This window comes from Molothrus aeneus, chromosome Z, assembly GCF_037042795.1.
Source record: "Molothrus aeneus isolate 106 chromosome Z, BPBGC_Maene_1.0, whole genome shotgun sequence".
NCBI classification, from domain to species: Eukaryota; Metazoa; Chordata; class Aves; order Passeriformes; family Icteridae; genus Molothrus; species Molothrus aeneus.
This window is the reverse complement of record NC_089680.1, coordinates 18518544-18545570: the sequence shown is the minus strand read 5'-3', so window position 1 is coordinate 18545570 and position 27027 is coordinate 18518544. Positions and strand designations below refer to the sequence as shown.

Sequence of the window (27027 nt, the reverse complement as noted above, 5' to 3'; positions counted from 1 at the left end):
AAAAGTGCATACCTTTCCAACAAGCCACTGCATGAATCCAACGTGGTAAAGCATAGACATAACCGTACTGAAGAAAACCACAATTGGCAATACCTGATTTGAAGACAGAAGATCATTAAAACTTCTACAGTGGTTTCCCTCCTGACCTTCCTGTTTGTGCTGTAATTAAATAAACTTCATTTATCTGCATAGCTTTCTAACACAACTGTGATTGTTTAGAAACTGTTTAGCTTAGCATAATATAACTGAGTTTATAGCCATGTTTAAGTCAATTTAAACATTTACATCCTTTAGAAAGAATCTATTTAAAGGTATATACTTACTAAATACAAAAAGTGAATATAAGTCTCTCACAGTGGATACTGAAAAATACTTTCTTTCCACATAATTTAAAAGAATTGCATGAGTGCCTAACCCACTCTCTGATGGGCTATTAGAAACCACTCTGATTTGGTTTCACCCTGAATAAAACCAATATAACCTGATTCTCAGGTATGTTAAATACACAGGACACGACCATTTCTATCCTAGTATACAAGAGAAAGAAAAATCCACCCCCAAAAGGTCCAAAAATAGTCAGACAGATTAGTTACAGCTAAAACAGTACCACTGTCCTGTGAAAAGGGGAGGCTGCCTAGACCCTTAGTGTGGAGAGACTTATTTGCCCCATAGCATTTAATTTCTGTCAGTGTCCCAGGAAAGCCAAGACCCTTGTAGCTGACCAGTCTTTCATCATCCCATTAGGGAGACCCTTAACAAAGCAGTCCTGCTGGATTGGAGAGTGGTTTGACTGTCTTAGAGAAACACACCACCAGCATAAGGGAGTCCTCTCAGCAGGTCTTGCCCTTTACTAGAGTGTATATCCACTACCAACTGCCAGCACCCATAAAGGATTCACACTAATAATTTCAGGAATAACACTCTTATTAATATAAGATTGTGACATGTTAAGGTTAGAAGATTTTTGCTGATTGTAACTGACTGCAAAAATATACTTGAAGGAATACACAGACAGGCCCTAATCCCAAGTAAAATATTCAGGGCACATAGAGCCTGGTTCTTTAAGTTTACAGGTGTCCCTACGGGGAAGAAGACAGGTTCAGCCCATTGACTGATCCCAGCAGTTAAGATGGAGTTTTTCTTAACTTTCCCGTGTTCTCAACTTACTTATATATTGTTTCTTTATGTTTATGTTGAGTTTGAGTGACTCTAGTCATATATACCTTTGTTACTGGTTAGCATAAAATTCTCTACCTTTGCTTTCAAAGATACAGTCAAAAAGAATGTAGAGCACATTCCTGTGAGGGTGTTCGTACATCAGGAGCAGGTAACTTTGACGTGGAGATGTACATTAATATTATTATTAGGCTTTAATGAAAAAAGTTTGTCCAAGGAGGGGGATTTTGCCACGGTTGCTGGCTCAGCAGTGGGACATCTTCCCCTCTTTCTCTGGTATGCTGTTTATAAGCTGGTATGTGGTTTATCAGCTACAAAGTACAACCAACTTCCCTTCCCTGCAAGGATTTCCACAGAGTCTGGCCGTGGTGCCTCCACTCCACTCCACCCCCCTCAACAGGTGATGGGGAATCATTCTGGAAGGGTTTCAAGTAATGCATCAACCATATTCCATCCAGAAAGCAGCAATTGTGATTTACCCTGTAATATAACTCCTGTTCAAATGTGAATATAACCCCTCAGTTTCCTCTAAGTGCATCCCCAGTTACCAGTGCACAGGGCCTGCAGTCATTTTCCCACAACCACGAACACTAGGAAGCTTTCACGTGTGCTCACTAATGACATAATGCATTATAAATAAAATCAAGTAACAGAATGAAAAACAACAAACCACTTTGTTAGTTCAGATCTTTTCAATACATAGACTCTATGTCTTTCTAGAGGAGAGTTGGTACTATGAACAATTTTGATAAACATTTAGAAACTCAATTTCAATGATCAGAACCTTTCACTGAAAGGACAGAGTGCAATTAACCAATATTGTTGTGCTGTTCAACAAGTTAATATAATGCTGCTTTCTCTGGCTTGGTTCCTTGAACCCTTTTCAATTCTGCAGGGACAATTTGACATGCAGTAACAGCAGACAGTTTAGTTTAGTAAAATTAGTATCTTTCTCCCCTGCCTTTTCTTTTGTTATTACCATATGGAGGAGGAAGTTAAAATTGTTGGCTGCTCTTAACTCCCCTCCTATTTGTGGCTTGATGTTTAACTTTTTCCCTATTTTCCCTTAAAGAGGTTGCTATTGATGTATAAGAAACATCCTGCTTTTTCATACACTCCTAAATTTTGACCTTGAAAGCAAAGTTTTTCTCAGGAAACCATAGTTCTCCTGGTGTAAAAAAGAAGCTAGAGATTTAACAGCAGCCTAATTTCTTTCTTGCTCAAAGCAAACTTTGTCTTTTGTAGTCAACAGGATAGAGGATTTAATACTAAAAGGTCTTTTCCATTAACTTAAGTACTTGGAAGTACTTATTTATGTGGGCAAGTGGGTATTTTTTCAGAACTCTGAAACTCTGCATCTGCCTGCACAAATACATATTTAAAATAAAACTGGTTTATGCATGCAAATATGTGCATTTTTGACTAACTAGTGCTTCCAGAACTGTGTGCTCAAAGACACTATGGGACTGATAGAACTGGTCAGAACATATACAAGTGTGCATATGCACAACTGGGATCTGTCCACTCCCGTCATGTGTCCACTTCACCTGGCAGAAAACCGATGTGTCCCTGCGTATTGCTGAGGATGCAGTATGGATACAACTGGACTCTGACAGACATATCCTGTCCCTCGTCTAATCTCTGAGGAGCTAAGCATTGTCTTATGGATGATGCTTTGAAATATCTTGGGGCAAGATTCAAAGAGCTCATCACTACATGCAAACCCCATAAAATCTCTGAAAGCCACAAAAAAGCACTTTGGACCAACTAAATGTCTAAATAAATAGCAAGTGTTTCAAGAGAGAACAGGCTGCTGTCACTCACTGTTGTTGGAAGAGGGAATTTCCTGTCTAGAGAAGAAGGAGATGGAGCATGTTTTGATATTGCTGTACACTTGTCTGCCATTCCATTTGCCATATTTGTATGCCATTTACTATATAGATCTTATATACATGCAGCTCTGAAAACCAACTGGTTTTCTTGTTTTTCAATATGAGAATAATCTACTTGTACCTGTTATAGAAACAAGGTCTAGAAATTCCATGGTTTTGCTGGCTTGAACCATGGGATAAGACTGATATATGTTTGCCTATACAGAAGCAAACTTTTGGCTGTCTAGTCCCTAGTTACGGCTTTAGTAAGCAAAGTATTTTGCATTATCAATGAGTACTCAGAACCACCTTGAAAGAATCATATTCATAAAGCATTGCCAAAAACCACAAGAAAAATTACGGGGGGGGGAGGGGGGAAAGGGGGAGAGGCAGGAATTAAATCATTTCATCCCTATAACATGTAGTAGAGAAACAAATATTTGAGCACTCAAATAAGTAAAATAACTACCTCCCAAAGTAAAGGTAGGAGGAGCCTGGAAAGTGAAACAAAAGGTACAAAAGAACTGCTCTTAAAATATAATTCATATTTATTGATAAAATGCCTAATTTTTTTCCCCTTCTAAAATGTTCTGACTGTTCTTAGTAGCAGGCTATTTTACAGATGGCACCTTCTCTCTCAAGTAATGAAAGAGCAAAGTTTGCACAACATCTAGTTTGGAATATCACCTCAAGAAAAAAATAAGAAAAGGCATGTAAGCCCATGATATGTAAGCCCATTTCTTTTGAAATATCAAAAGAATGATCTCCAAGTAAGTCCTAATACATTTCTCATACTTGTTTGATGTTTCTTTATTTGTTATTTGGGTTGGTTTGGGGTTCCTTTTGCTTTGTATGTTCTTGATTCCAGCCTAAGTAGGCATAGTGGCATGAACTTCTTGGAGCAAAACCAGGAAGGATGCTAGTGCAGATTAGAGAGCACAGAGCAGATAAACTGTATTCCAGCTATTTCCCAAAAAGGTCTCTTAAGAGAGAGATGGGAAATCCCTCTGTGATCTTAGTAATATCATGTAATTCTTCCTGCTTATGCAGCTTCTAGCTCTTCCCCCAGGCATGAATAAATACACATCTAGCCTCTCCGCTTCTTCAGGGGAAAGTCTGTGAAGCAGTGGTCTGTACAGCACTCAAGGGTACCACAGCTTGGCATGGCAGAGCACTTTTAGTCATGGAGAGGTGGAGAAGATAGGCAGGAGGTAGTATTTCTGTCAGTGGCCAGGTACAAGCCTTTTAAACTATTCCTTGTAGAAAAAAATTCTCAAGTTCTGTATACATGCAATATATGTTGTTATAATTAGACTAAATAAGTGCAATCTAACTCAGTGTTTGGCAGCAAATCAAAGTGTTCCCAAATTTTCTATTCAGAATATCACATAATAAGGAACAGTTTACCTGTTGATTTCTCTGTTGACTACATAGGTATCACAAGCCACACAATTTATTTCCCAGCTATACTGTTCCTCTTACCATTGTTTATCTGCCACATAGAGTGTATAGCAACCATCTTACCTTAAAAGCAAAGAAATGATCCGTGTATTTGTCACCAAACACAAACTTGGCACCTGCATCAGAGTACTCCAGAAAAGTCTGGGGACAGAAAGCAAAGTAATTAGCCATAAGCTCTGGGTACCTGCCAAAACCATACAAAATACTGTAGCTGTCTTGCAGAAATATGGTGAGGTCCAAGAAGCTTGAGCTCTGATTTGTAGGTGTCCAAGCCTTGCTGACTGTATTTGGCTGAACTGAGGGTATCTGCTCTGCTCTGTTGAGTACCCAACACAATAGAGGCCATAAGATACACTGAAAAAAATTTCACTTTTTAGTTCCAATACTGTGGTGCACTTCTATGCTCCATCTGATGCAAATAAGTACAATGAATTATATAGCTTAAAATGGAGATTTGACAGCTGAAATAATGAGTTTTGAAAGGTGTAGCTAAGATCTAGCCTGAAGGGATCTTCTAGTTCAAATTTTGAATTTTTTTTCTTCTGAGGAAAATATATGCATTACTGATACAGTTTAAAATGGAGGTAGAGTACAATTTATAATAGCTACAGTAATTAGTTCTGACAGGATAAACTGTAAGACTTGAAAACATGAAGCTAGCAAAAGGGGGCACCAGACCTGCTTCACTCAGAGACTGAGAACCTGGTGACAAAACCCAGATGATTCCCACTGCCTGCAGATTAGACAGACATCAGATCAGTGCCTTTGCTCCTGCACAGAGACGGTATTCTGCTCTGTCTGATTTTACATGTTCTTAATTACCTGTGAAGAACAGCTGTGAGAATAGTATCCCTGAGGTGAAAAGTCTGAAAGTCCTTCAGAATATACGCCTCTGATGTATATTTTGGATATTGCTTATTCACTACTTTACAGTAACTGACTTTTTAAAAACTTTGTGTCTGCAGGGCTGCCTGCAAATGGATCCTGTCCAGTTTTTAGAGACCCCTTCCAGCATGCAAGTTTGGATTTTGCCACCTGTATATAGCTGAATTAATTTTCTTATATGTCATGAGGACTATGAAATGTCTCTGATGCCAGGAATGTTGCTGCTCTGAAGATAATTAGGGCTGTGCCCTGAATCCCAAGGCTTTTCAGCATATTGTGTTTATTACAAGGATGATTTGGAGTTGAGCCATTTCTAAGAGTTCCTATGAGTGCCTTGACAGAACAGAAATTTGTGTTTCAAGAATGCCAATTTATAACTTCAGCCCAATGATGGTAAAGCCATTAATAAACGGTATTATTCTGACTATTGTATTAACTGAACAAAAAAAAAAGAGAAGAAGATAGAACTCAGGAAGTCAATTACTTTTCTGAGAATCCAGTTTTTCTCAAGAGAAGAAAAAATCAAGGGACAAATGGATCCTTGAACAGCCTGTTTGTATAATGTAAGACTCTCAAGACAAAAAAATTATATTAAACAAGCAAGGATTTTGCTCAATAACTTACTTGGATCTGAATGCCTAGCCAGTTAAATACATCAAAACCCACTTTGGTCCTCAGAATAAGAATCCCAAGAATAAACTGCATTCCTATTCCTGAAAATACTGGTCTCCAAGCAACCTAGATAGACAGAAAAATAAAGAAACTGCTTGTTATTTAAATAAATAATAGTCTACTTTGTATGTTTGTTTAAATAATGTACGGGGGTAGCCTGACTATACTGCAGAATGGGAGCAGCTGCCAAAACAGGTTGTAGGGGACTTAGATCTTAACATATCTGGACAGAGCATAAGGAGATTTTGCTACAGGGTTTGTCCTTGGGTAATTTCAACTCTGTTTATGTCCCCTAGCTTTAAAGACTTTTGATACTTGAGAACTGCTCTGTTTTATGTTGTGATTCATACATAAAGGCAGTCATAGGAGAAACTGCGTCTGCTTATGATGAGTTGCTCTTCACTACACTGATGATTCCTGTTCTGCTGCGTCAGAAAACGTCTTTGTTTGTGAAAACTGAATCAAATCACTTACAAAACAAAGACTTACGATGGCATTCTCTAGTTTAATCAGATCATATTTGAATAACACAAACCAATTAGGTGCAATGAGGGCTCATGGGACAGCACAAAGCATGTGGAGTATGAGTTTTCACCTCAGTTGGAGACAGCAGCAGTTGCAAAGGATATGGCAAGTTTATTAGTCTTTGTTGAGAGGACTTCACCTGTTAAGAAAGTCTCAGCACTGATGGAAGTCATGAAAAGCATTGGGAAAACTTGGTGACCTGGACAATGTGTGTATGATTAATGAAAGAATGCAGAGGTATATGAGGCATGCAAACAGGAGTAAAAGCTGAAGTGGTAATTGTGGTGGCTGAACGAAGTCCTTTGTAATACCACAGCAAATTAGAGCAGACATTTCTCATGGAAAATTAAAATAAATGGGTTTGTGAGCCTATGGGAGTGGGTGAGCAAAAAGTGAGGACATTAGCTCAGCTGCTGAATTTGCAGTGGAAAACAAATTTGTAAGGGGTTAAGAGTTATATAAGCCTGTCATATCTCTGGTTCCAGGCAATTTGTACTGATGTGATAACAATGTCCTCAAATCAGTGACTGTGATGTGCTGAGGACTGTGGTGAGGCTCCTGTGGGTGAAAGCATGGAGAAATTTCCAGTTTGAACTGTATCAGGGCTGGAACAGAAGGTGGACAGCAGGTTCCCAAATAGCAAGACAGGTGTTGGTACAGCCCCATACATGGTCCTCAACAGCAAAATTACTTTCCTCAGAAATTAAGCACAGTGCTTGGTCTCAGGCAAGGCTATATCCTTACTTTCCCACATTCTGTTACTCTTACTAGACTTGGTGCTAGGGTAGGGGAATAGCTTTTTAGACACAGAATAAAAAAATCCCAAAACGTGCATCATGGAATAAATACTCACTTGGGTTGGATATTTGGAAAAGATAAGCATCAGGACAACATACATCACAAGCCCACCAAAAGAGATTAGCTGACGGGATCCTCGTTTTGTTGTGTCAAAGATGAGCCAGCAGATGATCATTATAATAAGAGCTGCACACAACACCCTAGGAAATAAAAAGCATCACGATATCCTGAAGAAGACATTTGGGATATTCATTTCCCTTCCCATACCCAGAACATTTACATCTCTGTTTGTGAAGAAAACTCTTTGCACAATGTATTGCATTGAAACCTGTAGCTCTACACAAGCAGGAACCTGCCTTTGCTGATGTACCTCTGGCAACATCCCTTGGTGGCATCTGGAAGAAATGTCCTCCAAGACAGAGTATGGGAGGAAACCCAAAAAAACCATGAGTGACTCTAGTCTGAGTGGTATTTCTATTAAATGAAATGTGATATCTTCCTTTCTCACTTCATCTTTCTTTTCTTTCCCTTCCTTTCCTTTGTTGAATCTTTAGTTCTGGGCAAGAGAGGCTGTGGTATTTATGATTTGCACTGTGCTGTTTACCTGGTGGGCCTATGAAACACACTCTACTGAGGAGCAGGCTATAAACAGCTCATTTCTTTGTAACCATTTGTAGTCCGTTCAGCTATCTCAAAAACAATGACATGTATTTCTGTGTTTCAGTGTTTCTATGGTTACCACTATCAGAACCACATTAAGCTTATTTATTGAAGGTAATTATTGTAACAGTCTGGAAGGCAACACAATACATCCCTATACAGAGAGGAAGCACTGTCACAAGACTTTAATGCTAGTTTTGTCTAAGAGTAAGGTTTCACTGATTTCGGTGGTACCTAGATACATAAATTTGATCTTTAGATGGGGATTAAAAACATTGCAGGCAAATTCCACAAAATGGCTTGGCCATTGCAATGCTGAGTAACCCTTTCTACACCTGAGAGACTTTCTCTCTGCTGGAAGAAAACAGTTAAGCACCTAACCTGTGATATGTACAATTTAAAGATTGTAGCCCAGGTAATACAGCACTCGCTGCCCCCATTTGTTTCATCTGTTCTTCAGGGCTTTTCCCGTTCCTTTTGCTCTTTCTTTTAGAGAGCTGCTAGATCATCTAATGGAAATGCCTGTGTGTGACTGCTCTCTAATATGGCTGCTGAGCAAAAGGACCACAATCTTTAAAACACCTTTCTTAGCAAAGTCATTTCTAAATCTGAAGAATAATCTGGGACACTATCCTGAACTGAGAATGACTCCTCCTTAAAACTCTCTTTCTCAGCTAGTAGGTGACCTAGCTGAAATAGATAGTAGCTAGTCAATTTCATTTTCCTTTTTAATGATATTTTATTTGGTTTTTCTTTGGTCTACAAGACTCCTTTTTCTCCTTATTTTGCCAGGGATAACTTCAAGATCCCTGGTCACTGCTCAGGAATACTTGAAATAAGTGTCTGACAGGTCTAATTATGTACTATATATCTACCAGATGAATGTCTACTATCCCAGAGGATATGTAAGGTCATACAATCTTATTATGACATTAAATCTGGCTGGCATGTTTTGGTTCCTGAAGGTCAAGTAAAAATTTCTAGGGGGATATGTGGAAACACAGTGTCTAGATAATAGACTCTAATCTTTAGCAGTTTGCAAATGTTAGAGTTAGGGTTCATATGAACCTAACAGCTCTGTGAACAGTGAAGAACTTTCTGGTTTTCAGAATGAATGCAAAAGGCTGCAACACACATGAACTTTTGTGAACATATCCTTATTCAACCACAAACTTTTCCCACCTCAATTTGTGGTATTTCTCCTATGCTTTCTGCCAAGACTTTTGATCCCTAGCTACTGCATTGAAATCCTGAATGGGTTTCTGATATTTCCTGGTAAATACTGAATTATTCTGTGATTTTTATGAGATATGTGTGATTGACCCATCTCCCTGTTCTTATGGGGAAGTAAGCTGAAATAAAATCATAAGGGTAACCTGACTAGTGCGTTGTCCTTCTACATAATAGAAAGTAATATTTACCATTTCAGCCAAAACCACTGTTTTTTCAGATATCGGTCTCCAGGGGAAAAGAATGCAGCAATTCTGTCTTCATACTTAGCTATAAAAAAATCCCAGCAGATGAAGAAGACGGCAAGGACAGTGATGACAAAGAGTGGCAAAGCTCTCTGAAAATTCAAAGTGCAGGCTGCAATAACTACTGCCAAGTATGCTGTCACAGAAACAAGAATATATATGTCAGTTAGGTTGGTCTTTTTTAAAATAGGATCAAATTTTAAATTTATAAGAGGTGATCAAAGTCAGGCCTGCGTTTATCTTTTTGGTGCTTTTCTGACTCTCAGCCTAAATACTGAAAAATCTTGCTTTTTTGGATAGTTTTGTTACTTACGATATGCTCATTGATATGAAAGGTGGCTTTCATTCTGTCAAGGCAGATTATATGTTTTTGCCAAGGTAAGTTCCTATGAAACATGTTAATCACTCAGAAAAGTGAAACCCATCTACAAGAACTTCTTTTTCCTGTGTAAAAGTTATGAATTAGGAGCATGAGTCATGCTCTTTTTTTTCAAAGGAGGATGAGTTTATCCAATAAAACTAGAAACAAACACTTATAAACATATGTCATTTGACTGATTTGATGACCTCAAGTAATTGTGAAGCTTAAAAGTAACTTATTTCATAAAGTATCTATGAAATTATTTATTTGACAGGCTCACTGCAGATAAATGCTGGCCAAAAAAAATCAGTTCTTGTTTAGAATGATTGGATTTTATCTGTGGCAAATAAAGGAGAAGGACTACTGATTTTTGTAATGCAAGTTGGTTTTTATGGAATTAATGAAATCCTGACATATTCTTAGAAGTCACTCATTTTCTGGAGCCAGAATATGTCTGTTCTATGATAAAGCAAGACAAGATTAGTTATGAGGGCAGGATACTCAGCATGCAAGCAACACTTTTATAACCGCCTCCTGGTGTACTCATGGACATATTTCAAGTCTCTGTGTTCCCAGTGTTCAAGTAGGAAGATCTCAAAAACAAACTTGGTGAAGTAGAAGGAAACAAAACAACCTACAGGCTAATTAGGAAAGGGAGAAAGAAGAATATCTGAATGATTTTGCTGTGCATACTGTCATAAGTACATTTACTCCAGAAAAAATTTGCAGTGAGTATGGAGTGATATGGGTCAGCAAAGAAAGCTTTCATTTCCAGCCTGATGAAATAAGTTCAGTCCTATTTGGTGCCTGACAATTTTTAAAGTGATTTCATGACCTTGGGCAAGTTACTGAAACTGTAATTTTGGAGTCAGCTGGTAATGGAGTAGACCCAACGTCTGAACTATGCTGTTATCGCAAGTGTAATTGCTAGTCAGACTTTAAACATGCTGGAGAAGCAGTTTAGCAAGATTTGTGCTTTTGTTATGTTTGAGAATGCGTGGAGGTTTTGCAATCTGGAATTTTCTCTGCAACTAAATTCTTAACTACTTTGAAATACATTGTTAAAGAGAGTCAAGAGTTTTTATGCTGGACAAAGACAGCGCAGCCTATAATCTCATACAGGTAAATAAATAAGGCTTCAGCAATCCTGGGTGTAATATACTGTACCTGTTATTAAAATTCCATAGACCACATAATGAATTCTGGTTTTATGTTTCTTGCAAAATTCACAGACTTCATCATACCTTTTTTCTAATTGCCTAGGAAAAAAACCCCAAAAGAATAGACATGTAAGCTTTTGCAGAAGAAAATTGTGTTAAATTGGTCAAAATTTCTCCACTGAAGTTTATTGAATTTGGAGAGGATTATATTTGGATGTCAAAGTGCCAAATATAAAGTTCCTTTTGAGAGGGACTTCTATGGGTTGATGCTGGTCAGGTGAAAAAGAAAATATGGCAGGTATTTAATGGGACAATTGTCATCTACATAATGGGCCAAAGTCAGCAGGCCAGTTCTGCTACCCTCTGAAGTGCAGCTCTTCTGTGAAGAGATCTGTTAATAGGGTTGATGCAAACTGAGTGTGTAGTTATAAGATTCAATGTCCATTACTAGACCCACAAAATCTGTTAATACAGCCAGCCCAGCATTATGATGTGGAATAGTAGTATTGCTGGAATTGTGAAGGCCTAAGGCTGCATTTGTGTGTGTGTAAAATAACCAATACCCATCTAAAACCTTACTACAGTGTGCATAGATGTCTCTGTACTTTTTAAAATTTGATTGTTATTGCACTAACTTTTCATCTCATCCTCTCATGGATGTTAAAATGGTTTGTTATATTTGAATGTCATGCTCTAGCGTCAGTTCTTCCAATTATAACATATTTCACTTCCTTTGTTTTCCTCACTAAAGGTAACAGCATGATTTCATGAGGGAGGTCAAAATTTAGGGAAATAGCAGTTAAGGGAGGTAATTTAACAGAGGTTTCCAATGTTAAATATGCTAGTGACGTGGACTTATATCAATTACTGAAGTAGTGGCTAAAAAAACACCTTCATATTGTGCAAGCTGGAAAAAAATTACAGCTATGTCTCTTTCATCTCAGAGGCACTGCTTTAGAGAGGCACATCTCTGAAGCAGTCTCTCGCATTCCCAGTCCATAAAGGCAATGCTATATTTAGAGATGCTAATTATCTGGACTATACTTGTTTGGAAAATAAATGCAGCTGGAGTTAGATGAACACTGAAATCCAACATTAATATCCATATTTTCTGCACTCAAAAAACCTCAATTAATGTAAAATAAATCTGAGAGAAACAAGAAATATTAATTTAAATTATATCAGTACACTGAAGAACAGAGCAGGAGCACACACCTTCGCAAGTACAGAGAGTAATAGGTTCTCGGAGAAATCCTGATTGCTTTTGATGCTTCAATTTCAGTTCTGGGAATTCCTGTAGCTTCACAAATCATAGCACTTTTTTTTCTAACTTGTAAGAACATTAGGTTATCTACCCAATCTCAGCAGAAAGATTAGATACAACAGGAAAAGAAAAAAGGAGAAATGAGAGACAAATAGATGAAAAAGGCAGTTACTTCATCAAATTTATGATTCCATCACCCAAGAAAAGGGAAAAAAAATACAGTTACTGCTACTTATGAGCCCTTTGGGATTTAAAGTTCTTACTTTCAGATTACAATGTTTTTGTAATTTCTTCTTTTATCAAACATCTCTCTCTCTTCTTTTTACTTTATTAATTTAGGCTTTTATGACTTTGGTACCACAATATCTTAAAATATTTAAGCACAAAAGTCATAAATATGCAACTCTGTTCTGAAAGGTGGCAGAAAAAATATATTCCTTATGAAACTTGGTTAATTTACTAAGGAAACATTCTTTTCTAAAAGCTGATCCTATAGGCTTGAAATATAACTGAAGATGTTGAAAAAACAGATCTCACTTTAGCACATTAATGTAAAATATTTGTATATGTCAAAACTATTCTTGCTTGCATTTTGTAACGCAAAAATCAATTTTCTGTTGTGCAGGCACTTAAGAAGTGAATGCTAAAACCTTGCACTTGCAGTGAATCTGTGTTATCAACAGACTGATCTTTCAAAAGGGCTATGTCTTAGACTGCAGGCTATTCAGTACTATTTGTTGAAAGAAATCAGTAACACACATGAATCTTTAATATGATTTTAAGTATTGTGTCTTAACTTTTTTAATGCCTTAAAACAGGGTTTACAGCTTTCACAAAAATACCTAATCCTCAAGTAAAATGTGGATGTGTGCTTTCACTCTGTGATCACTTGGAAGTAGAGCAAACACAAAGCAAAACTTTTGTTCCATTAAAATAGCTTTTTTCACAGCTGTTCTGTTCCTACTTTGTGCTGGAGCAAATGGCTATGCAAATGAAAGACACTAGTGAATCTTCAACTTCCTGAAAGAGACCACTCTTTAAGACCTCTGTGTAAAAAACACTGCTCTAGAAATATTGGAAAAGAAGTTATTGTACAAGAAAAAAATATTGGTCCTTTAATTTGCCAGGCTTTAAAAGGATAGTTCCACAATCACAGACGTCATTTGTAAGGTATAATAATTTTAAACAAGCTGTGTTTCTGTATTACAAAAATTGCTAGGCAATAGAAAGGTCTGTGTAGCATAGGGGTATGGCAGTGAGATTTAGAGCTGTCACTCCAGAAGCATAAACACTGGCAGCTTTTTGCTTTGGCCAGGATGGAGTGGAAGACTTACTCATGCAATAACACATTACCCTTTCAGGTGTGGTTTCTCATCATCTACGGAGGCACGTTTGTTTTCATGCAGATCACTCTCAATATTGATGTATGCATCCCCCTGGAAAGCAGATCAGTGCTGAGGTTGTCAGAAAGTTTTATGCTTCTTAGGTAAGGTGCAAAAAAGCATCCCCACTGGCAGCTGGCTGAAGCAGCCTCTAGAATTTCCTGCCTCCCCTGCATTCATGGTTCCAGCTCTCCCATCTGCCACCAAATCTCTGATCAGTGTTCAGACCAGCTGAGGAGTTTCCCAAGCCATGCACACCATTTTTCAAAAGGGAAATAAAGGAGGGAAAAATACCAGCATTACTCAGCATTGAAGAGGGCAGGGCCTCATAGCTGGAGGCCCTGTACTGCCTACGGTTGAAAAGGGCAAGCTGTGAATTAGCCAGCTGGCCCAGCACCTTCTTTAGACACCCCCAGATTTTGTTGTTTGTCTCTTTGCAGAACTTTTAATATGATGGAACTTTTGTATATGGAGACCGGTTAAACTGAGCAATGCTCAGTGTTTTAAAAATTTAACTAAGCCAAGAATTTTATTCTTAAGAAAATTTGTTGCCTGAGTCCACATAATCATGGCACTGTTAAAGCTTTTGTACGACTACAGGCTGCCCTGCACCCTGTCTGGGGACTGCCTTGAGGGCCAGGAGGGGCACAGCGCCGAAGCTGCTCAGCACACCCAGCACACCCATGGAGGCTGTCTTGCCCATGCTGCACCTCATCCCCTGTCCCACTCCGGTGGGGCACAAGGATGGAGCTTATCCCATGGCTACTTACCTCCATGCTCATGGTGGGGCCTGCAGAGTGGCCAGGGCCTGGGGCAGGCAACCATTGTGTTCAAAGACAGCAGTGTACCTGCATGTGGCACTCAGGCCTCTCCCTTTGAGCACTGTGACTGGCTGAGCAGCCTGGAGTGTCTGGCCATGACCAGGGCGATGACAAGACAGTCCTGGCCTGGCCTGGCAGACATGTCCTACCCTCTTCACAAGAGTGGCCCACAGTGCTCCGCCACTTTTGGAGCAGTGACAATCTGCAGGTGAGTTTACCTTTTATTATTCTGTCACTTTTGTTTACGGTAAGTCAATTCCCCAGTCTGTTGTGGAAAACAAGGCCCACCACAGACCTTGCCCTGGCCCCTGCATTCTGGCTGTCTGTCCTGCTGCAGGTGCTGCCAGAAGCCCTGGAAAACTCTCAGTTAGTTGCCAGAGAGAGACTTGAACCACAGAGTCATGGAATGGCCTGGGTTAGAGGGGACCTTAAAGATCATTAAAGATCAGAGTTCCAACCCCCTGCCATGGGCAGGGACACCCCACACTACACCAGGTTTCTCAAAGCCCAAACCAATTTGACTTTGAAAACCTTCAGGGGCATCCACAGCTTCTCTGGGCATATTATTCCAGGGTCTCATCACCCGCACAGTAAAGAATTTCTTCCTGATATCTGTTCTAGACCTACCCTTTTTCCATTTAAATCCAGTCCCTCACGTCCTATGACTACATGCCCCTATAAAATGTTCCTCTTCCTTATTTTTTGTGAGCTCCCTTTAAGTGCTGAAAAATCACAGTGGGACCCTGGAACTTCTCTTCTCCCAGCTGAACAGTCATATTTCTCTCAGCCTGTCAAGTATCTTCAGGCTTTAATGATCTCAAAGGCAAAACTTAACACACGGTGAGACCAGGGGAATATATACATGGAAGCTGCTGTTCATTCTCCTAGGGAAAGCTCAGCATAAGACCAGCAGGATTCTGTTGGTCCTCTTGACTGCAGTTTTTGCAGGGTGCTTTGGAGCTGCACTGCAACATATGGCTGCATTTTCACTAAACTCAGTTTCTTTGGCTCTTTGGTCTTGACTGTGAAATAAAGCAAACCTGAAAAATGCCTACTAAGTTACATTTGGTAACTGGCAGTACTCTTCTCAATGGCTTTACAAGGTAGGCATCTTATCTGAGGGACACTGAGTGGTGATAATATGTAAATAACATTTATTCCTGAGACTAAATTTGGAATATATTGCATACCAGTGCTTCTCACAGATTTTTTTAAATTTACATTATAAAATCCAGGGAGTCCCGGCCCTCCAGGTGGAAGCACCATGCTTTCACGTTCACAGGCAGCTACACTCCCTTTGGCACTGTGTCGACTCTCCTGGTCACAGCTTGAAGCTCATGTCCTACAGATATTGCTTTCATCCCCAACATCAGTCCCACTGCCACCACTTCTTGCTCTGCCTAGGCTGGGTCATGCTCTCCTATCTCTTTTCCCCATGCCACAACATACTCCCTGTGCCTGGATCACCCACAGCCTGAATTCTGACTCTCTGAATTTCTGAAATATATTATTTGTTTTGAGAATATAAGCTATTTTTTCTTTTGAAAATACAAATACTAAAGCATCAATTTATATCTTTTCACATTGTTCACAATGTATTTAATATGCTTAGAATATTACTGTGTCACTCTTGTCACAAATGCTTTCCTACAATGACATTAAAACGTGAGAAAATCTGAAATCAAAGACAACTTTGTGTGAAAGTTGTCATTTACAAATACAAAAGGAAATTGGAGAATGGATGCAAACCCCTTTTATTTTTTTCATGGCCAAACATTATAACTATGTATTAAACATACATAGGTCTGGCTCATGGAGGGTGTTGGCCCTTGCTGAGAGTTACCTAAGGGCTATGTGGAACATGCAAACTTCTGCAAGCAAAGGGAGACACTGCGAAGTCCACACTGTAAAGACCCTCAAAATAAATTTTTATGCCTCTATCACAGTGTACCAGAGAAATTGCTGGTGCAAATATACACATCTCTGATACTCTTGCACCAAGTAGTGGCAGAATGTTTTCAGATGAACTTTTTCAGTGGGAAATTGGTTTCTCTGTTAAAAATAAAGCTTTCATAGATGTCAGTACTTTTCTCCAATTTTCTACAGTTTCAATCAGTTCTGAAAGTCCTTTTTGAGTTTTTTTTCTTTTTTTTTGTTTTAACAATTTCCTTTTTCCCAGCTTTTTTTAAGATGAAGGTATAGACACCATCTACCACCTTTCTCTCCTAGGATCTCAGCTTTCAATCTAGTTTCCAGGAGTGCTTATCTGAACATTCTAAGTGATTCTTTCCATCACTGTATATCTGAAATTAATTCAACTCTGAGAGCAGTCCTTACTTTGCACCATGCCTTTGTTGCCTCTGATCATATTCAAGAAAACAATAGAAGATAGAAATGAGTACCCATTGCATCAAGTACTTCTTATATGCTGCTTTGAGTACCATTACCAAACTTGGCAAGTAGATATGATTACAACAGAATAGAATTTTTAGAGTAGCAAGTTATTTCTGGAGTGAGGATGTGAAAATATTAATACCTAACAATGGTGAAATACCTGTGGATTTTTTTAACCTGACTCTCATGTTTTCATAGCGGGATACTCAGTACATGGGCTTAAATAAACATACAGTCAAAAGAAGTCAAAATAAATGTGTTTATTATTACAATAATCTGCATTGTGCTCTCTTCCTCTCTGGTCATTTTTACACAGGACCTATTGACTCAAGTTTCTGTTTGTCTGAAATTTTCCCTATTTAGGATGTTTATTTAATAATTCAATATTAATTTATTATTAGATATTTAGTAATATGAATTCTTTGTCTGACTGAAGGACTGTATCTCTAAAACCAATGATTACAGATTCTCTTTTTTCACCTTCTTATGAGAAAATGGGGCAACTCTGGGGTAACTCCTTTTCCAGTCTTCCCCTTGACTACCATTTCTGATGCCTCTTTTGTATTGTGTATGAAGCCATTATGACATTGGAATACATTTTTTCTGAACCCTACACATACAATCTTTTTTCTTTAATGTATTTTTTGAGAATAGAACTTGACTGTCTGTTTATACATTTTAAATTATATTCAGATTTTGTTAGAATATCTGCCTTGGATATACCAATACATTGCTGACATTAACTTTGAAGTTTACTAATTTTCATAAGGTTATTTGGAAGAAAAAAAAAAAGAAAAAACATACCTGATTAATATGCACTGTTTCCTTATTTTGTGAATTCTTGCTTGTCTGTGAATTGTCTCCAAAGCCTTTCAGATTTGTATCATCCACACCATCATCACTGTCATTCTAGGACCAGAAATTACATTGGTTCAAATAAGAAGCTGAAGGCCTTTCTTGTGTACAATAAGAACTGATTTATAATCTGAGGCCTGGGCTACCATGGAAGCAAGTGAGTGGGTGACAGGAAATGGCCTCAAGTTGCACCATGAGAGATTTAAATTAGATATTGGGAAAAATTTCTTCACTGAAAGGGTGGTCAGGCATTGCAACAGACTGCCCAGGGAAGTGATAGACTCATGCCTGAAGCATTCCAAAAACCTGTAGATGTGGCACTTTGGGGACACAGTTAATTGGTGAACATGGTGGTACTAGATTAATGGTTGAACTCAATGATCTTACAGGTCTTTTAATATCTAAATGATTCTACAATTCTCTGTGCTACTTTACCACAACAGGGAACCCAAAACTTGGTGTGCAAAGCTTGGCTGTTCAAGTCCCTGCACTACTGCACAAAGGTGCCTTGGCCATGAATGGTACACAGCTAATGAATCTGCTTTTTTCTTGACTAAAGTCACATGTCTCCCGCAGTGAATTGTGCTGTCCATTTCTTCAGGACTGGTTCAACAAGTTTATAAAATTCCAAGCCTTCTCCTCACCAAGGGCAAAATGGACTATTTGGGGCCTTCCCCAATTGTTAGTACCTTTGCTCCAGTATGTGTGCTCCTTACACAGATGGAATAAATATGAACCTGTACTTATATTACTCTAAGAATAAAATACTCAGGGCATCTTTAAAGAGAGGAGTTAGCTTTATCACATTAATCTTCTGAGTTATACCTTTTATTAGAGAGATGACAACAGCCATAACCAGCCCAATTAATTTTAATTTTTTAAAATAAATCCTGAATCTCAATTTTCTTGTTTCTTAATGTTTTGAAGGATAAGTTATCTCTTTTTAATGGTCTGAGGACATCTGGTTTTGTAAGAAAGCTGTCTAAACAAAATTTCAGATAACTTACATCTGCAATTGTTGTGAATGTTTTGTATTTCAGTGGTTTCTTATGGCAGCAGTTACAGTACAATAATTTCACTGGGTTTTATTGCATGAAGTATCTCATTATTTACATGGCAATAAACTCAGTAAATTAGTATTTACAATTAAAACAATCACTTCCACATGAACAATACAAAATAACCTGAATCATAGTAAATTCAAAAAAATTTCTAAAGACAGGAATAAACAGTACTACTAGAAATAAATTGAATTTTGCCTTTTTGCAGAAACACAGCCTTAGAAGCAACTAGAACAATGCTTACTAACACTTTTCCTTAAAGATACTTTATCTCTAAACTTCACCAAAAAAATCAGTTTCAGTCAAAGTGTTTTTGCAACTTTTTGTGTCTCGGAGAAGAGATAGTCACAAGAGGTTTTTTATTCAAGTGTTGTGGCCTTGATACATTAGTTTGCTCACTTCTAGGTGAAGAGTATGTTTTCTTTAGCTTAAGAGAGGCATTTCTGTTTCAGAAATACTTGTCACTTGTTTGCAGCAATAAACGCAGCTACTGAACGATCAGAGGGGTTTGCTTCCCCTGCAGCCAGCAATAAACGCAGCTACTGAACGCTCCATGCAATTAAAAAAAAAAAGTCACAAGAAGCAGAGATTAACTGTAGCATTGAGATATATTAAAAATACTACAGAGGACAGCATTGCAAAATCAAAGTACAAAGTGTTCTGCAATTCACATCCACACATCCTCACACACTGAGAATGTTGTCTTTCAAGAGTTCTATACTTATTGCTGAGGTAGAAAAAGCAGAGATTTCCTAGAATTTTTTTCAGTAAATGTGTGAAAAATAATAATCATGCAAGTTGCTGTTCATGAAATACACAAGTAAAGGATAATCTATGTTGGAAGATACCTCTAGAAGTCACTTTGGCGAACCCATTGCGCAAGTGCAATAATTACATAGGAAGTTTCATTTATAGGATAATTAAAATATATGAATGTATGAGTAATGTAACAAAACCATTAAGAGCATCACATAATTTCTGGAACTCAGTAGCCCACGCTGCAGATTGATAGAATTGTGCCCTTCTCTGTGAATTTAAAAAGTTGTGATTTCAACTGATCATATTACATTTCTGGATTATTACTGATTCAGTAGAAACTGGTTAATTACAATTGCTAACACGGTTGGTCTAGTAAGTTTTCTGTTGACTCGAATAGTCTTTGAATAAGTGCCATGAAGCTGAGTAGTTTTCTTATTTCACAGGTAATTTTTTAAGAACTGTGTCTTCATTCTCCCCTTTATAAAATTTTTTTGTTTGTTTAGTTTGGTGAAAACATATTATTTAACCCTATTGCTTGAAGAAAAAAAATCTATTTTTAATTTGTAATAAGAACAGAAATATTCAAGTGACAAATAAAATTACCTATTCCCCTTTCCTGCTTACTTAGTATCTGAGGTACTGAAGGAACGCCTCAACAAAATAATGGTCCGTGCTAATCACCTACTGTTGCTGATTGCTAGATGTAAGCAGCTCAACACAGGCAGAAAACTTCTACCTCATTTACTCAGTATCCTTTTCAACGCCCTGTAAATGTCTGGAGAACAAAACAGCGCAAGAGAAAGTGGGAGTTCAGGCCTCAGGAACTATAGTTAGCACAATCCTGTTACGAGCACAGGCCAGTACAGCAGCATGTGAAGTCACTTCTGAACCTACTCAACCTTCAGACGACATGAGAGAGCAGGAAGTTCACAGAGAAGCTTCAGAAAATTCTCTTTGCTTTATACACAGTTTAAGGATTACAGAATTGGCCCATCTATTTGGAATGCTTGTAATATGACAACTGTTTTGAAACCTTGTTTCTGCTTTCACAAACTGCTTTACTTTAAGAGCTTGGAATTCCCCTCTTGTAAAATACTTGATTAAATGACAAGGACATAGCTCTGTCAATATTTGTTTAGTTCCCTCTTGACGAGCTGTTAATTCACCTAGTATTGTTGCATAACTACACTCATTGATCTTCCCTGCCATCTCCTCCTTGATTTAGAAGTAGGATGGATTTTGCAAAGGGCTATTAACTTCTATTGTGTTTTTAACAATAGTAGACACTCTGGAGTAGATGGTGTTATGCTCATGCTAGTTAGGGAGGAAAATATGATGGCCAACATTGCATTGAGGCAGCAGCTTAAACTGTTTATGGTTTAAGGGTGGGTCCTTACATTATGTTGGAGATTAGAATCAGGATACTCAAGGAGCTGACTGGAAAATAGATGCTTCAAAAGAAAATAGTTCACGTTATAATGTCAGATTCTGCTGCATCTCAAGAGATTTTTCATGGTATTTGCCCAGCAGAAGTGAAGCCACCTAGTTTACAGTTTAAAACTTGCTTCTCTTTAAATATTCAGCTACCCTGAACACCATTCATCTAGATTTTCTCTAATGTACTATCTTTTGTTAGCCAGTGCCATGATTCTGGAGTTTAAATGCATTTTAAATATTGAGGAAGAATTTATTTAAATTAATAATCACAGCACTCATAAATACCTGTCGAATTATAAAACTCAGTCTACAAGGCAGGAGGGATGAATGTTCATTATCCATGTACTAAACTACAGCAAATGAGTTGCATAAACAACGGGTAAGAAAAAGGTTCTGCCAGATATAAATTTAGCAGGCTACATCTTCGTGGACTGTTCTGAAAAGGACTGTAAGTAAGACTCCTCACCTCTGAGTACATTGTTGTTTTCTGAAAAAAATTTAGGTTTTCAGGGTAGAATAGTTGGCTATTACCCTGAAATGTAGGGGTTTTTATTAAAAAAAAAAAAAAAAACAACAACCCAAGTATGGCTTTGGAAATCAAGTTTTGAAAATGTGGAAAAGGATTACATAATTTCCTGGATCTGGTTAAATAATGCAGTGCAATGCCACCTTAATTTCTAAGGGTAAACATAACAGGGATGCTCACAAATATAAGTTCTGAATAACATCTATAGTCTTAATTAACCAACCAGACAAGAGTATCTAGGAAACGGTGAAAAATGGCAATAAACAGAAATTATATTTTTTAGGATATGTTTTAAGCACGTTTGAAGGAAATGGATGCATGCCTTATGGCAATACAAATGTCCTATGCACTGTGAGCAAGGGACAGAATATTAAAGGAGATCCTTCCTCAAGTCAACTTCTTAAGAGCGTGCTGTGCTTTGCTACAGAAACAGGTACAGGCTGTTTAATGCATCATAACACTAGGGATAGGAGGTCAGTGAACAATAAATATTTATTAGCTGTTATCTTCCCTTTGCCCTTTATTTATGTTTGCCTCTGTGTTGCTTTTAACTGTAGGGCAGTTTATTCATCCCACCTACTGTTCCTTTTTAAGATGCAGCTTTTATAATTCCTTATGGAGTGAGTGTGACTTGATGTTTTATGTTATCAGAGATCTGAACGATTAAAGTTTTGCCTCTTTAATGAGGGCTAAAGGCAAGCTAGGTAAATCCAATCTCAGTTTTAGGTTTATTATTAGTGATACAGGGTTTTGGAGCAGGAAGCTGTGGGCAAGTGTAGTGGTCCTCCAGCCAGCCAGTGCCATGTATGAGAGGCTGACTGAATCACCTTGAAGGCAAGAGACACAGCAGCATTTCCACACATTATGTATGACATTATTGTAGCTATAGATACACAATCTGTTATGCTGGTACATAGACGCTTAGCAGGAAAAATTTTCTGAATTGAGGATAATGATTGATCTAAGTTCCTTAAATAACACAACATTTTTAAGATGAAAAAAATTAACAATCTGAATATCTCATTATAAACAGTGCAGTAATCTATAGATTGTACTATGAGGCAGCATCCAGAGCAGGCAACTTTAGCATGTAGGTCTTAACAACTGCATTCGATTTTATTAAATTAAATACTTTATTACTGAATGGTAGGAACATGGTAGGGAAGACTGGCAGTATAGGTAAAGAAAGCTATGTATCTTCTTAAAACCTATAGAAAAAGCTCACCCATTGTATTACACCCAAATGGCTGTGGGTAATTGAGATATTCCTAATATCAAAAAGAGAGAGACAAAGAGGGAAACTGCCGACGTGTACCTTTGAGGTTTATTGTCTGTTGTCTTTTGAGACCGTTTTGAGCCATTAATAAGGGGGAAAGTTGCTTCTGAGTCTCCCAGGTACTGGTATCATCACGAGGTAACAATGCAGTACCTGCAATTTCAACACTATGCTCAAGTGGAAACTGCATAGTGCACAAAAGAAGTAGCTGGTATTTTGCAGAACCAGACATTTTTAAAAATGCAATTAATGGTATTAATGTAACTTCATGCTGCATAGATGCAATCCTATCTGAAAGTTAACATTTGTTAAATGAAGGTGTACTACACTACCATTGAAAATGGTGACGCAGTGAAAATCCTACCACAGTACAAATGGATGTGTGTTTACGTATCAATAGCAACCGAGATTTTGAGAAGAGCTCATAGTTATCGCTCTTTGAGCATTTGTGTGACAAATCAAAAAGCAGACTACTCTATATTACAACTTCTTCATCCCGTTAGCATCCCTTTGCAACAGAAAGCACAGTGCTTCTCATTCTTGACTTAATAAAGGTCTGATATATGATACTTCATCGATCACTTGTTAGCTTTGAGCTGCTTTGCATTGCATTGAGAACTCTTTTACTAACTTAAGTCTACTTTACAAATCGCCTAACTCGGATTTACTTGTCTGTTATTTTATCCCTATGTGCATTAATCATTAAGTGGTTCAGGTGCATCTGAAGGTACCTATGGATACTTAAAGTGGTTTAAACTACACCTTTTCCAGACCACTTTTATATTTTGTGGTTTCGGTAAGATACTCATTGCCTAATACATAAAGACTCATTTATTTCGGAGGAATTAAATGTTCACTCTTTGTACAAGGAAAGCTTAAACACAAGAAATAGTGGGACATGATGAGGCTATTTAGTTTTTAGGTGGTTCACAGTGGCTTTTACTGTGATTTGTTTATATGCAGAATTTTACCTATTTCCTTCTGTGTCTTATTTTTTCTAGGGAGTGACTTACATATTGAAACAGAGATAAGACATTGTAGAAGTAATTAAAAATTGCCAAGGTAAGCTAGCTGCGTAAGACAGAGGGTTAACCCGGGTTACTATACTGTGCTACACAGATCTCTGAGGAAAACTGTGATTTTCAGCTAATGCCATTTAAGAGAGTTCAACACCGAGCTTTTGCAGCTAGGGACTCTTCTCCTTTTTGAATTTGTAAGTACAGATTTAGGAAGCAGATGACACTGGTTTAGTCACATATTTTTTGTGAAAACACAGGATAAAACCTCTTATCTCGCTCACTTGAACTGACGGAGACTCAAGTTCAAATTGCTTATCCATCTGCTCCGAAGCACAGATGAGTTGAGAGCGCTCTGATTACTCAGGAGAAAGGCCTAACCACTGGGCTATCATGTTTTAAGAGTTAACTCTCTTGCCTACATTCCGTAAATATTCCATGACAGGTTTCTCTGTCCGAATAGCGCAATGAATAAATATACATAGCAGTTGAATGTCGGTGATGTTATGTAATAGTCCACATGCTTAGCATCTCAAAGCCCGTTCTGTGTTATTTGGATAGTGCCGCCAGATACCCACATCAACTGCACACTTCCTGCTAGCTGAGATCAGGAGCAGCGTAAGGATCGGAGACTGCAAAGGAGAGCAAGGACCTGCTTTGTTAATACAGCCCTCTTCAGAGTATTTCACAGCCACTGTCTCTCCCCGACTTATTCTACTTTCAGCAACAAGTACAGAGAGCCAGCCCGGCTGCGGGTTCGCAAGTTTTTATTTGTGTCCGCTCTAATTCCAGTGAAAGCACAGGGATGCTGGGGCACTGGGAAACAATAAATAAATACCTTTGGTGTTTTTTTGTTGGTTTTTTTGTTTGCTTGTTTTTTTGTGGTGTTTGTTCGTTTGAGGGGGTTTCTGCTTACTCTTATGAAATCTGTGGGTTTTAAACGGCTGTTAATATTATTTTATGCCTAGAAAATGCAAAAATCATTTTGGGGGGCTCCTTCTCTTTGCGCTCTTCTCGAGAGCAGAGGACAATTGCACTTTATGCATGGAAGAATGCTATGTCCCACTATAATTACATTATTACTTTATAATTTTTCTCATATTATTGAAATACATTGCTTTGATGAATTATGTGTCTGCTGCATAATGCTGACCTTCTCTTCAACAGAACTGTAAATGTAAATCCTCAGAAAAAATCAGCAACTGATAGAGCAGATGGGAGCCAGTTGTGAGATCCACCAGTCTATGAAATGTTACCAAGTCAGGGCACTTTTCAAAGCTAGCTGTATACCACTGAGGAGAGCATATTCCTGAATAAGTCAATTGTGCTCAGCTTTTTTTTTCACAAGAGCCGTGTACTTTGGCAGGGAATCAGCACGTAGAATGTTGTAAAATACCTGCAGGCAGAGCGCAGAAAATGCTTTTTCTTTGTTCGGGGTCTGAATTCAACACTGCTCAATGTTTTTAACTCCTTCCTCTTCCCCAGAAAGCAAAGGAAACCACGCTTACCTGGAAGGCCAAATTGTGCACTCCTGAGTGATCACGGTTGGTCTCCGTCATCTCCATGTGCCTGGTATGGAGTTTTTGGGTGAACGTTGGAATACTGGAAGCTACTTGCAGCACAGGACAGAATCACCCAGAACCTGGTTAATCCATCTACAAGACCGGTACCACTTAAAGTCAAGTTAGGTGGAGGCCTTCTCAGGTTACACTTACTCCCACTTAGCTCCACCTTCTCGCTCTGCTAGCGCAGCCCCTTTTGGCCAGCATGGAAAACGGCCTTCAGAGACAAGAATGGAGGACACCTGCAGGCCCAAGAAACTTAGTTTACACAGTATATCTCTGGGTGGTCCTAAAGGCAAATGTGTGTACTTATATGACTTCTGTCTTTCCTCACTTGCGTGGGATGAAAACTTCCAAGTCCAGATTTTGAGAGGCCAACAATTTTTTGTCCTTTTTTAACAGGTATTCTCAAGCCATTATTTTTGTCATATTATGGTAGCTTTATTTTTCATAGTAGCTGGGGACTTCATCTAGCAGGAGAAAAAAACGAGAATGTCAATAACATTCAAAACTCTGACAAGTCTGGTAAAGCCACTTTCAGTTGGCATCCTGTATTTCATGGCACAGAGTCTTTTGATTATCTGTCCACAGATTACTCACCTTTAACTGAAGAGTATTTATGATACTTTTCAGGCTTGCTATTTGCAGTATTGAAAATAGGTGTTCTTAAAACTATCAATTGGACCTCTTATCCCTGTTTTTTGTTGACTATGGACTTTGCGTATGCAGCTTGTTCTGCGTAAGTCCTGAAAACACTAGCACTATTACAGACACCAATGTCAGACAGGATTTGTGTGAATAAAAAAATTGCCATTAAGAACAGCAAAAATTACAGTGTTCTGTTTCTTGGAAATGCAGCAAAGTATATTTATGAATTCATTAGCTGCCTACATTCAGAACTTTTTACATGCAGATGGAAAATGTCATGAGTTATGCCTCACCTTGTGAAAAGCAAAAAACTGTGCCCTGTTTTACGTATAAAACCAGAATGGATTGGCACGACTGAATATATTATTCAAAATAATGAACACTCACATGAAAAATAAGATGATGCATCTTTCTGAGTATTCTTCCAACTGTTTTACAGTATTATAAATCATACTCTTGCAATATGTGTTTTCTGAATATTATAACTATTGCTCAAAAAAGAGGACTAGCTGGGGGTTTTTTGGCCAGGAGTGCATGGTTTTTAATGATTTTTCAGTTTGCAGTATTCAGAATATTTTTGGAGACTCAGGTTTTGAAATCAATTTGTTTATTGGTAATTGTATTTGCCCTGTGAATAGAGGACATTTTTTTGACTAATTACTTCTTTCTGCACAATAATCTTCAGCAAGAAATAACTGCAAATATCTTTAACAAGTTTTTATACAATTGCCTGCTGATTTCTGCATACCTCAGCTGCTTTTTCCCTTCCTTTCTTCCTTCTCTGCCCCTCCCTCCCCCCCCCACCCCCTTCCAAGTTTGAACATGCTTTTACCATAAGAAGGTAGAAGAAACAATGAAATGAATAATTTCCAAATCCAGTCTATGCAATCTTAAAATCTGTCATCTGCATTTGCATGATGGAAGAAAGTTCTACCATCATAACTATTACAAGACAGTTCCTTGTCCCCATTAGATAACCCAT

At 38.1% G+C, this 27027-nt stretch overlaps 1 protein-coding gene across 1 annotated transcript in view; it reads right to left on the bottom strand.

Moving 5' to 3' along the window:
* Window positions 1–25400, bottom strand: part of SLC28A3 (solute carrier family 28 member 3) — a 37988-nt gene extending 12588 nt beyond the window's left edge. The window contains exons 1-9 of the mRNA XM_066569406.1: window positions 25344–25400; window positions 17710–17814; window positions 13662–13744; window positions 11052–11143; window positions 9470–9659; window positions 7444–7588; window positions 6018–6131; window positions 4572–4649; window positions 13–93 (exon numbers count right to left, since the gene is read on the bottom strand). Of these exons, the coding sequence (XP_066425503.1) occupies window positions 13–93; window positions 4572–4649; window positions 6018–6131; window positions 7444–7588; window positions 9470–9659; window positions 11052–11143; window positions 13662–13744; window positions 17710–17814; window positions 25344–25400 (945 nt within the window). The remainder of the gene's footprint in view (window positions 1–12; window positions 94–4571; window positions 4650–6017; window positions 6132–7443; window positions 7589–9469; window positions 9660–11051; window positions 11144–13661; window positions 13745–17709; window positions 17815–25343) is intronic.
* Window positions 25401–27027: the final 1627 nt, after the last annotated feature.